The sequence below is a fragment of the Ranitomeya imitator genome, chromosome 4, assembly GCF_032444005.1.
Source record: "Ranitomeya imitator isolate aRanImi1 chromosome 4, aRanImi1.pri, whole genome shotgun sequence".
Lineage (NCBI taxonomy): Eukaryota > Metazoa > Chordata > Amphibia > Anura > Dendrobatidae > Ranitomeya > Ranitomeya imitator.
In genome coordinates, this window is record NC_091285.1 from 668,983,487 (window position 1) to 668,995,569 (window position 12,083).

General features: G+C 44.7%; 1 protein-coding gene and 1 long non-coding RNA gene across 8 annotated transcripts in view; one reads left to right on the forward strand and one right to left on the reverse strand.

Annotated features, from left to right (window-relative positions):
* The window catches only part of DNASE2 (deoxyribonuclease 2, lysosomal), an 85,092-nt gene extending 79,519 nt beyond the window's left edge, over positions 1–5,573 (forward strand). For all 7 annotated transcript variants that reach the window (XM_069767227.1, XM_069767223.1, XM_069767225.1 and 4 more), the window contains 4 exons: positions 1,128–1,200; positions 2,476–2,637; positions 2,715–2,912; positions 5,009–5,573. In XM_069767227.1, coding sequence (XP_069623328.1) covers positions 1,128–1,200; positions 2,476–2,637; positions 2,715–2,912; positions 5,009–5,352 — 777 coding nt within the window. In that variant the 3' untranslated portion in view covers positions 5,353–5,573. The remainder of the gene's footprint in view (positions 1–1,127; positions 1,201–2,475; positions 2,638–2,714; positions 2,913–5,008) is intronic.
* Positions 5,574–11,951: 6,378 nt separating this feature from the next.
* Positions 11,952–12,083, reverse strand: part of LOC138674343 (uncharacterized) — a 45,476-nt gene continuing 45,344 nt past the window's right edge. Inside the window, exon 3 of the long non-coding RNA XR_011320599.1 lies at positions 11,952–12,034. This is a non-coding gene — a long non-coding RNA (uncharacterized lncRNA). The remainder of the gene's footprint in view (positions 12,035–12,083) is intronic.

Here is a 12,083-nt window from a genome sequence, read left to right on the forward strand (position 1 = left end):
TACTGGCTATTGGGCATGCTGCAGCGAGGCGATATAAATGCTCCCACTCAGACAGGAACAATAATTATCAACGCCGCAGTCGCTACAACGACACCCAAAGGCCCGCACACGATATGCTGCCACCAGCTTCGATTAAACGGGTCCGAAGCTAACCCAAAACAGTAGCGTAATTCCCTTCAGAAGACTTAGGGTACGTTTTAGAGCAGGAAGAACGACTCTAGTATTAAATATTGTACTCCGTCAAAGGTTTAAGGCAGTGTTTATAAAAAGTCATATAAAGATGTTACAATATGAGACAATTGAAAATATGTACAAGGTAATTATAAAAATAACAGGGGTTAAATGAGAAATCAACACTTACATGTGTTCAGAGCATTGCAGGCAACCAGGCTAGTTGGTGGAGTTTCCATCTGTCCCAGTGCATTAGGACTCTGGTTAGGAACAGCTCTTCAAGTCAGGCTCACATAGGCTCCAGCAGACAGACTGACTGCTGGGGTCTGGCAAAAACTTATAAACCGCAGCCTGTGACATCACCAACAGGGCTGGCTTACCCAGACCCTCCTCTCTCTTCAGTCTTAGTAAATTTCACCCAAGTTTGTATAATGCCTGTATCTCCGCTACCGAACATGTCAGAATCATAAAACACCCTGCATTCATCTCGTACTAACATTGGCATTCTAAGGAGATCAAATATGTCCTATTTGTGAAGCCTAATTACAGAGAAATCCCTACTTTTTACCTGATGGAGTTAGAAGCTCATGTTTAGAGTGGCTGACAGAACCGCCGATGAATGTTGACAATATGTATTTTTTTCTTTTTCTAGCCTAAATCGTTGACCCAATATCTTACAATAATGGAACAGAGGACTTCTTGCATTTACAGAAGGGAATCAGACTGGTTTTAGCTAGCACAACTTTCCACTGCAGCTATGCTAGTCGTAAATACCTTTCTTCAATAAAACTCCCCCACATACATTGACAAGGCAATCTCTTGCCTGAGTGAAAGGGAAGGGGGGTTTTAGCCCACAGCCTGGGCTAACAAGAGAAACTAAACTTATATAATATTTCATACAATATCGTGACACTGCTGTTCACACTGTCACTAAATGTTTTGTTTTTGTCTTCTAGGACGTGGCTTATGTGCTGTACAATGATCAGCCCCCCGTGAAAGGGTCTAATGCCATCCGTGGCCACACCAAAGGTACCCGAGTCACTAACTATCTGTATTTGTGCGGGCTTTACTTATTTCCCTAAAGTACACTACTCGTACACAACTCGATGTTCTGAACTACCAGAAGGCCAAGGCCTGACGTTACAACTTTCCACCATAGTCCTGCTTCTTTCTCCTCCTGGACTGTTGTTTCATTCTCAAAATTCTCAATTAAGAAGGTAAAATTTGTCTTCAGTGAATACAGATTTTCCTATTAGTGAGACGAGAGATGACAGTTGGTGCTTATCATGTTCTATGGAGAATTGTCACTGTAGTTGGGTGAGAACTTGCAGCACAATGTCTGTGTCAGCCTCTAGCTCCTCCCCTCCATAGAATATTAAGAGCACCAATAGTCACCTCCTATGTCAGTAATGCTCTTGAAAATGCGCCGCAAAAAGAAAGAGTAAAAACAATGACAAAACCACCAGCGAAGCCTAGGAAAACCTTGACAGTAAAGAGGTCATGTGCTCATATCCCAAGGCTGTGTTCATGCACATTTTTTTTTTTTTTTTTTTTTTTTTAATGGATCCTCCTCAAAAAACATAAAAAAAAACCCTTGGAAAATTCTTTTCATTCATTTCAAAGGGGAAAAACACTTTCCTGATCAAATGACTTTTTTTAGCTTGTTTTTTCAATTTTTTTTATTTTTTGCCCTGAAAAGGTTTTGAAAAACACCTGGTGGTAAAAAAAAAAAAAAAAATGAATGTGTCACTTCTCTAAAGGAGATCCTGATGAAATCCTCTCCAGAATGGGCACTGTCCAATCCAAAGGCTGCAAAGAACGACTCAAAGAAAAGAAAAAAAACCCTTCCAAAACCTCTTTAGGAAAAGAAAAAAAATTCCCCAGAAAATTGGTTTATGCTTGAAAAATTCTTCATTTTTCAGTGCCTCAAAAATTCTGTGTGAACATTGTCTAAGGATATGTCCACAAAAGTTTTTTTTTTGAGACTGTCAAAAATGTTTTTTCCTAAGCAGAAAATGCTCCTTCTTTGAGCTTTTGGAGGCATTTTTCATTTTCTGCAGCATCGTGAAGGAGTTTTTCTTTTCCCTGAAGTGTTTATTTGCAGCTTTTGGGTTGGACGGTGTCTGGTTTGCAGCGTTTTCCACCATCCGGAGCCGCGGTTCTGATTGTTGCGTGTGATTGCCTGGGACCTCGGGTTCCTATGACTGCAGGAGTTCGTGTTTTCTTCTATTGCTTTCTGTGTCTTTCTCTCTCTGGTTATGAAGTCTATGACAGCTGGGAACTCTCATCATCCTCTGTTTACAGGTGTAGTTCTCCTCGACCAAAAGCAGGGCTTCTGGCTGATACACAGCACTCCTCACTTCCCGCCATCTAGTTCCCAAAAGTACGACTATCCCTCCAATGCCTTTCACAACGGTCAGTCCTTCATCTGCGTCACCTACCCATACGCACAGTTCAAAGACATCGGTAAGAAGCGCGCAAAGCCGTAACCAAACTGATTCCGGGCGGGAACGACTGACCGTCAGATATTTTCTGTGTCGTAGGCACCCAGCTGATGTACAACACCATCACCCCTTATGATTCCTCAATTCCCGATCCCTTCAGTAGCGACTTACCTGACCTGCAGTCTGCAGCAATGAAGAAGCAAGTAACCAATCCACCATGGAACCGGCAAATCACCCTTACTTCTGCTGGCGGAAAACCATTCACTAGCTTTGCCAAACATGCAAGATTTGGAGATGGTAAGATATTTTTCTACCGGTTTGTTATAGGGTTAAAGGAGCCGGGTTACTGTAATAAGAGGATCAGGAGCCGGGTTACTGTAATAAGAGGTTACAGGGTAATAAGAGGATCAGGAGCCGGGTTACTGTAATAAGAGGAGCAGGAGCCGTGTTACTGTAATAAGAGTTTACAGGGGTAATAAGAGGATCAGGAGCCGGGTTACTGTAATAAGAGGTTACAGGGTAATAAGAGGATCAGGAGCCGGGTAAGAGGATCAGGAGCCGGGTTACTGTAATAAGAGGTTACAGGGTAATAAGAGGATCAGGAGCCGGGTTACTGTAACAAGAGGATCAGGAGCCGGGTTACTGTAATAAGAGGAGCAGGAGCCGTGTTACTGTAATAAGAGTTTACAGGGGTAATAAGAGGATCAGGAGCCGGGTTACTGTAATAAGAGGATCAGGAGCCGGGTTACTGTAATAAGAGGTTACAGGGTAATAAGAGGATCAGGAGCCGGGTTACTGTAATAAGAGGTTACAGGGTAATAAGAGGATCAGGAGCCGGGTTACTGTAATAAGAGGTTACAGGGTAATAAGAGGATCAGGAGCCGGGTTACTGTAATAAGAGGTTACAGGGGTAATAAGAGGATCAGGAGCCGGGTTACTGTAATAAGAGGTTACAGGGTAATAAGAGGATCAGGAGTCGTGTTACTGTAATAAGAGGTTACAGGGTAATAAGAGGATCAGGAGCCGGGTTACTGTAATAAGAGGTTACAGGGTAATAAGGATCAGGAGCCGGGTTACTGTAATAAGAGGTTACAGGGTAATAAGGATCAGGAGCCGGGTTACTGTAATAAGAGATTACAGGGGTAATAAGAGGATCAGGAGCCGAGTTACTGTAATAAGAGGTTACAGGGTAATAAGAGGATCAGGAGCCGGGTTACTGTAATAAGAGGGTACAGGGTAATAAGAGGATCAGGAGCCAGGTTACTGTAATAAGAGGTTACAGGGTAATAAGAGGATCAGGAGCCGGGTTACTGTAATAAGAGATTACAGGGGTAATAAGAGGATCAGGAGCCGAGTTACTGTAATAAGAGGTTACAGGGTAATAAGAGGATCAGGAGCCGGGTTACTGTAATAAGAGGTTACAGGGTAATAAGAAGATCAGGAGCCGGGTTACTGTAATAAGAGGTTACAGGGTAATAAGAGGCTCAGGAGCCGGGTTACTGTAATAAGAGGTTACAGGGGTAATAAGAGGATCAGGAGCCGAGTTACTGTAATAAGAGGTTACAGGGGTAATAAGAGGATCAGGAGCCGGGTTACTGTAATAAGAGGTTACAGGGTAATAAGAGGATCAGGAGCCGGGTTACTGTAATAAGAGGTTACAGGGTAATAAGAGGATCAGGAGCCGGGTTACTGTAATAAGGTTACAGGGGTAATAAGAGGATCAGGAGCCGGGTTACTGTAATAAGAGGTTACAGGGGTAATAAGAGGATCAGGAGCCGGGTTACTGTAATAAGAGGTTACAGGGTAATAAGAGGATCAGGAGCCGGGTTACTGTAATAAGAGGTTACAGGGTAATAAGAGGCTCAGGAGCCGGGTTATTGTAATAAGAGGTTACAGGGGTAATAAGAGGATCAGGAGCCGGGTTACTGTAATAAGAGGTTACAGGGTAATAAGAGGATCAGGAGCCGGGTTACTGTAATAAGAGGTTACAGGGTAATAAGAGGATCAGGAGCCGGGTTACTGTAATAAGAGGTTACAGGGTAATAAGAGGATCAGGAGTCGGGTTACTGTAATAAGGGGATCAGGACCCGGGTTACTGTAATAAGAGGTTACAGGGTAATAAGAGGATCAGGAGCCGGGTTACTGTAATAAGAGGTTACAGGGTAATAAGAGGATCAGGAGTCGGGTTACTGTAATAAGGGGATCAGGACCCGGGTTACTGTAATAAGAGGTTACAGGGTAATAAGAGGATCAGGAGCCGGGTTACTGTAATAAGAGGTTACAGGGTAATAAGAGGATCAGGAGCCGGGTTACTGTAATAAGGGGATCAGGAGTCGGGTTACTGTAATAAGAGGGTACAGGGATATCATGTTCTCGCCTCGTTTCCTCCACAGATCTGTATTCTGGTTGGGTGTCTTCGGTGCTGAAGTCGGACCTGTGTGTGCAGTTCTGGTTGAATTCCCGCGGCATTCTCCCCTCCAATTGCTCGTTATCGTATAATACTTATGACATTGAGGATATCTCCTTCGGCTCCTCCCTCAGTTACTCCTCTCACGTTGACCACTCCAAGTGGTGTGTGTCCTGGTCCGACACTCCCGGCTGGGCCTGCATCGGTGATATGAATCGAGATCTTGAGGAAATGCACAGAGGAGGGGGAACATTGTGCACCTCAGACCCCATGATCTGGAAATCTTTTAAAATCTTAGTATTTAATTACAGCAAATGTGACAAAGTGTGAAAGAGTGATGTCACCTGGGATGATGACATCATGACACTGTTGAGGTGTCATGTCGCCAGTGTCTGTACAATGTGTCGTTCCCAAAAATCAAGTTATGCCCTTGTGCCCTTAAGCTTGTGTTATTTTGTTTTCTACTGGTGATTTACTTCTGTGATGTTTAATCAATTAATACAATTTGGATTTTTGCATTCTTTTTTTAAATAAAAAAAAGTGAAACATAACTTGGCATTTATTACTTCAATGTCAGGCAGCTGCTGTTAAAGCATCAAAAGTGTCGTAGGCTGGAAACGTGAACAAGCACTTGAGCTATAGAAATACCGGTAGGAACCACTAGAGGGCAGCATCCTATCACTGCCTGTGTTCGCTTGCAGGGCTGCATTAGCAGGCGCTTTCTGCTGTGGTTCATTACAGCCATTGCTCAGAAGAGCAGGAAACTTACCTAGAAACACCTTAGATTACGTCTCGGTTTCATCTACGGTCGTCGCTTGCTCCAGATTACAACTCCTTTAAATGCCATTTATGGATTTCGACAGTATTTTCTGCCAGAAACGTGCCTTGCCTTTACAGAACAGACTATATACTGCTCAGTTACAGCGACATTTAGGGTCTGCGACCAAGTCACGTGACTTAGACGCCCATGATTGTATTAATTCTCATTGCTTTTTATATGGAAATCCAGAATATGTGCCATAAGCTGCTCACATTTACAAAGAATAATGGAAAATTCCTGCAGGAGATGTCAACGTACGCGACACTGTGTCTACTCTGCCAGAATTTACTGGATTTAGCCTGTAAGTGGTATAACACTAGAGACTTGTGAGGTTGCCAGGGCACACAATGGGGCATTGTACTTGAAGCGATAGGTGACAAATTAGTAAGTAATAAGTAGCTTTAATATATTGTCTGTGTGGACATTATGAACCCCTTCTACATCTTTGTTGCAACAAAGATTCAATGAGTTCCCTTATTTCATTTTGCTTGTCGCCACTAGGGGGAGCTCACTGCATACAGAATTATTATTCACTTCAATGGGCGCTATGTCTTCAGCATGCTCCCTCTAGTGGTGACTGCAGGGAAGTAAACTAGTACAGTACTTAGGAATTTGGTGTATAGACAATCAGATATTGCTCCTGGGAGTGTATAATACCATCTAGAAAATAAATGTTTTGAGATATATGAAATTTACAGGGCACTTTTGTTAAGGCCGATATTTTAAAGAGGATCTGCCACTCTTTTGAAGAGGCTATTTTTTGCTCTTATTTCATTTTACCTGCCTTCTTGAATATGCAATTTAAAAAAGAAAAAAAAAGAAATGCTCCATACAGTTCCAAAGATGCAGGACTTTTTATTTGGTGATAGTTTTTGTGGTCTTTACGGAAGGGGAGTGGCTTCTAGGATCCTCTGGGGCGTGTCTTTAGGCTGCCCTGCATAATTAAGCCACGCCCTCTTTTAAAGACCATAAATTTAGCAATGAATTAAAGGCCCACATCTCTGAAACAGTTAAAAAATGGAAAAACTCAGGAGCAGTGGGAATAGAATAAGAGCAAAAAATGGACTCTAAAAAGAAGCCGTACTGCAACTCTTTGGGTGTTGGTTTTTTGTTTTTTTTACTGAGTTTTTGAAGCAAAAATTCTTTAAAAACCACGAGTTTTCATTGGAGAGCTGGAAACTTTCTTCTATAAAAACTCAGCAAAAAACCTCAATGTGGACCCTAGGAAGCTTATTTAGGCTATGTTTTCTCTTTGAGTTTTTAGTAAGTTTTTTTTACGCTGCATATTTTTAAAAAAATGCAAGTAAACTATTTTGCTTAATGGGTGCAGAAAATTCACCAACAGCTCATCGTGGGAACGCTGCCTAAAAGGGAATTTACAGCTATTTTTGATGTGGATTCTGGAGCAGAATCTGCACTAAAATCCATGATAAAAACCCTCTCTTTCAGGCTGTGTTCACACAGCGTCATTTAGGCGCCAGCGCAGCTACCGCATTTTCCCAGGTGAAGCTTCTTCAGGAATACTCTGGGGGCAGCTTCACGGGTGGTCTTGTCATTCCTAAGGCCTGAAAAAGATGTGTGCACATGGCCTTATGGCTGCGTTCACATCAGAGGCGTAGCTAGAGCTTTTGCCGCCCGGGGCTGGTCCCGAGCTTGGCGCCCCCCCCCCCCCCCCCCCCCCCCCCGCAGGAATAAGACCTCAGATGTAGAACTTTAATTGTTTCGCCGGTGAATGTTACCATCACATGATCGGGACTGCAAAAATAACCAAGTTCTGCTTACCTGACCGCGCTCCTGCTCTCTCCATGCAGCTGAAACGTGCACTCGCCGGCGACTGACAATGATGTCAGACGCCGGCGACATGCACACTGGGACTGACGTCAGCTGCCAGCCTCAGATTGGCTGGCGGCTGTTAACTATTGACGTGCGGGCGCGGGCCCACACGTCAATAGCGTTAAACAGCTGCAGCGCCGGCCGCAGCCCGGTGACCCACCCCCAGGGCCGGCTCCAGGTTTTTGAGGGCCCCGGGCAAAAGAGTCTCAGTGGGTCCCCCCCCCCCCCTTTAACACATACCACGATTCATGATGCCCAGATACGGCAGAGAAATCTAGGTATAGTACAATGCCAGATTTCACTTCTTATATGAGTGACAGCTATTGTAAATTCTACAGTGTATATATACAGGACAGGAGGAGTGGTACTGTGCAGTGTATACATACAGGAGGAGTGGTACTGTGCAGTGTATATATACAGGAGGAGTGGTACTGTGCAGTGTATATATACAGGAGGAGTGGTACTGTGCAGTGTATATATACAGGAGGAGTGGTACTGTGCAGTGTATATATACAGGAGGAGTGGTACTGTGCAGTGTATATATACAGGAGGAGTGGTACTGTGCAGTGTATATATACAGGAGGAGTGGTACTGTGCAGTGTATATATACAGGAGGAGTGGTACTGTGCAGTGTATATATACAGGAGGAGTGGTACTGTGCAGTGTATATATACAGGAGGAGTGGTACTGTGCAGTGTATATATACAGGAGGAGTGGTACTGTGCGGTGTATATATACAGGAGGAGTGGTACTGTGCGGTGTATATATACAGGAGGAGTGGTACTGTGCAGTGTATATATACAGGAGGAGTGGTACTGTGCGGTGTATATATACAGGAGGAGTGGTACTGTGCAATGTATATATACAGGACAGGAGGAGTGGTACTGTGCGGTGTATATATACAGGAGGAGTGGTACTGTGCAGTGTATATATACAGGAGGAGTGGTACTGTGCGGTGTATATATACAGGAGGAGTGGTACTGTGCAGTGTGTATATACAGGAGGAGTGGTACTGTGCAGTGTATATATACAGGAGGAGTGGTACTGTGCAGTGTATATATACAGGAGGAGTGGTACTGTGCGGTGTATATATACAGGAGGAGTGGTACTGTGCAGTGTATATATACAGGGCAGTGGTACGGTGCAGTGTATATATACAGGGGAGTGATGGTACTGTGCAGTGTATATATACAGGGGCAGTGGTACTGTGCATTGTATATATACAGGGCAGTGGTACGGTGCAGTGTATATATACAGGGGCAGTGGTACTGTGCATTGTATATATACAGGGCAGTGGTACGGTGCAGTGTATATATACAGGGGAGTGATGGTACGGTGCAGTGTATATATACAGGGGCAGTGGTACTGTGCATTGTATATATACAGGGCAGTGGTACGGTGCAGTGTATATATACAGGGCAGTGGTACTGTGCATTGTATATATACAGGGCAGTGGTACTGTGCATTGTATATATACAGGGCAGTGGTACTGTGCATTGTATATATACAGGGCAGTGGTACGGTGCAGTGTATATATACAGGGCAGTGGTACGGTGCAGTGTATATATACAGGGGAGTGATGGTACTGTGCAGTGTATATATTTCAGCAGCCGCCCAGCCCAGGCCCCCAGCACTTGTCCTGTATATATATTATATATACTGTCATGCAGGCTGTATAGATACAGTATATACATATACAGGACAGGTGCTGGGGACCTGGGCGGCTGCTGAAGTATATAATATACAGTATATCAGCTGTGGCCGCCCCAGGTCACCCAGACTGTCAGAATACAGGGATACATCGCACTCACTCAGGGCGGCAAGGCTTGCCAAGGAGTTCCTCCAGAATCTGCCTGTCCTGATGTAAGTTCAGCAGTCAGCGAGGGGCGGGCGGAGGAGCAGAGCAGGAGAACTCTCCGCCCACAAAACAATGTCACGCTGGCTGCCTTGTTAACCCCGATGTGCCCTGCACTGCCTGGCCCTGCACTGACTGAAGAGATGCTTGTGCCAGCAGGGCTAGATGCCCGCCCCCCGCATTGTGCCGCCCGGGGCGGCCCGCCCCCCCCGCACCCCCCTTCCTACGCCACTGGTTCACATTGAGTCTTTTTAAGATTTTTGAGCAGAAACGCTCCAAAATCCTCCTTAAAAACTCAGAGCTCTTAAAATAAGGTGTTTCCACTCCAAAAATACAGCAAAAAGCCTCGGTGTGAGCAAACCCTTAATTCCAAGGTTGTGTTGTAATGGAGGCTGGCTTTCATATTGACCTACAATTTTTCCCAGATTTTTTTCCTTCTCTGCACTTGGCCCTCCAGTCATGCAGCCATTTTTTTTTACCTGTTTCATTGGAATCTCCTCCTGTGAAATCGTTGCCCTTTACATGAGAGAATCACTGGTAAGAGGAAGGCGAGCTCATCCGCCAGATCGTTACTCCTCACCGCCATCTTCTCAATTATCCTGTTCCCAAAGCTGAATATGCTGCAGCCGCCATTTCCCCGGAAGGAAACATTCACCCATATATTTACCAGGCAAATTACCCACCTGGCATGGACCCACCATGTCCCGTATCGTGGTAATGTTATCTTACACACATCCTCAGTTCACAGAATGTTCTATTTACACCAGCGACACTAAGGCTACGGTCACACTAGCAGTATTTGGTCAGTATTTTACCTCAGTATTTGTAAGTCAAAACCGAGAGTGGGTGATAAATACAGAAGTGGTGACGAGTTTCTATTATACTTATCCTCTGACTGTCCCACTCCTCCTGGTTTTGGCTACAAATACTGAGGTAAAATACTGACCAAATACTGATGGTGTGACTATAACCTAATCCTGACTTACTGACTAAGTCCGGTTTTACACGTCAGTGTCTCTGGTACGTGTGGTGACCGTTTTCTCACGTAGCAGAGACACTGACCCACATAGGCTCAATCAAATGAATGGGTCTAGGCACATGTCGGCATTTTTGATGGACCTTGTGTCCGTGTGCAAAAAAACGCAGACATGTCCGTTTTTACCCGGACACACGGGCCGCAAAAGGTGCCACACACGGAGAACAGTGTACACTGTCCTCCGTGTGCACGGATGGCCACCGGGAAAACAGTGCAACTGTAAGTGCTGTTCCCCTGCGTGCGGTGCTGAACGCGGCTTTCATCCATTGTCCCCTGCTCTGCCGGCAGCAGCGCGAGCACGGGACAATGAATGAATGAAAAACCCAAAGTGGGGTCCCCCCCTTATTAACCAATCAGACAAAACTCTCAGGCTGGTAAGGGGCAATGGGTATGGTCCCCCAGCATAAAAACAGCAGCCCGCAGCTGCCCAGAAAAGGTGCATCTATTAGATGCGCCAATTCTGGAGCTTTGCCCGGCTCTTCCCACTTGCCCTGTAGTGGTGGCAAGTAGGGATAATGAGGGGTTAATGTCACCTCGCTATTGTAAGGTGACATTAAGCCGGCTTAGTAATGGAGAGATGTCTTATTGACACTATAGTTGTTAAAGGGTTAATAAAACACCACACTGTAAGAATAAAATCTTTTAATTAAATCATACACAACAGAGTTGACAGCACCACAAGAGAGAGGGGATCCACCCATTAGGAACAGGAAACCTACGGTACAAAAGGGCGGCACCTCTCCCACGTATCAGAGTATCAAAATACACACTAGCCAAATGGATTAGGGAGGCTATCTCTCTGGCTTATACAGCAGGTGGGGGTCCGGCTCCACAGAATCTGAGGGAGCATTCCACCCGGGCCATGGCTCTGGAGTGTCAATCGAACAGATATGTAAGGTGGCCACATGATCATCCCCTTCCACCTTTTTCACACACTATCAGTTGGACTTGCCGTTCTCCTCAGATCTCACCTTCAGGTTAAGGGTGCTGCAGGCTATAGTCCCTCCTTAAGGTGGCTTACATCTCTGTAAATCTCTCGTGGTGCTGTAATGGGAGTCCGAATAAAGTATTAAGTTACTTACCGGTAACGGCATTTTTCGGAGGCCCATGTCAGCACCCTTAGTTACCTCCCTTTTCACGTGGGGGTTGCACTTTCTTAAAATATAAAAAAAAATAGTTTTTTTCACGTGTGATATCTAGGGTGCAGTTTTATTAAGATATTGTATATGATTGTATATAATGATTATATATGTATGCTATTAACCGCGGTAGTCCTCTCAGGCTCTGTAATACAACTGATACGTGGGAGAGGTGCCGCCCTTTTGTATCTGTAGGTTTCCTGTTCCTAATGGGAGGATCCCCTCTCCCTCGTGGTGCTGTCATGGTCCGAAAAATGTAGTTACCGGTAAGTAACTTAATGCTTTCCGATCTTTATTAGTCTGCCATTCCAAGCGAAGCCCTCGATCTCCTGTCAAAAGATAAAATAAATAGAAATAAAAAACCATCAATATACCCAT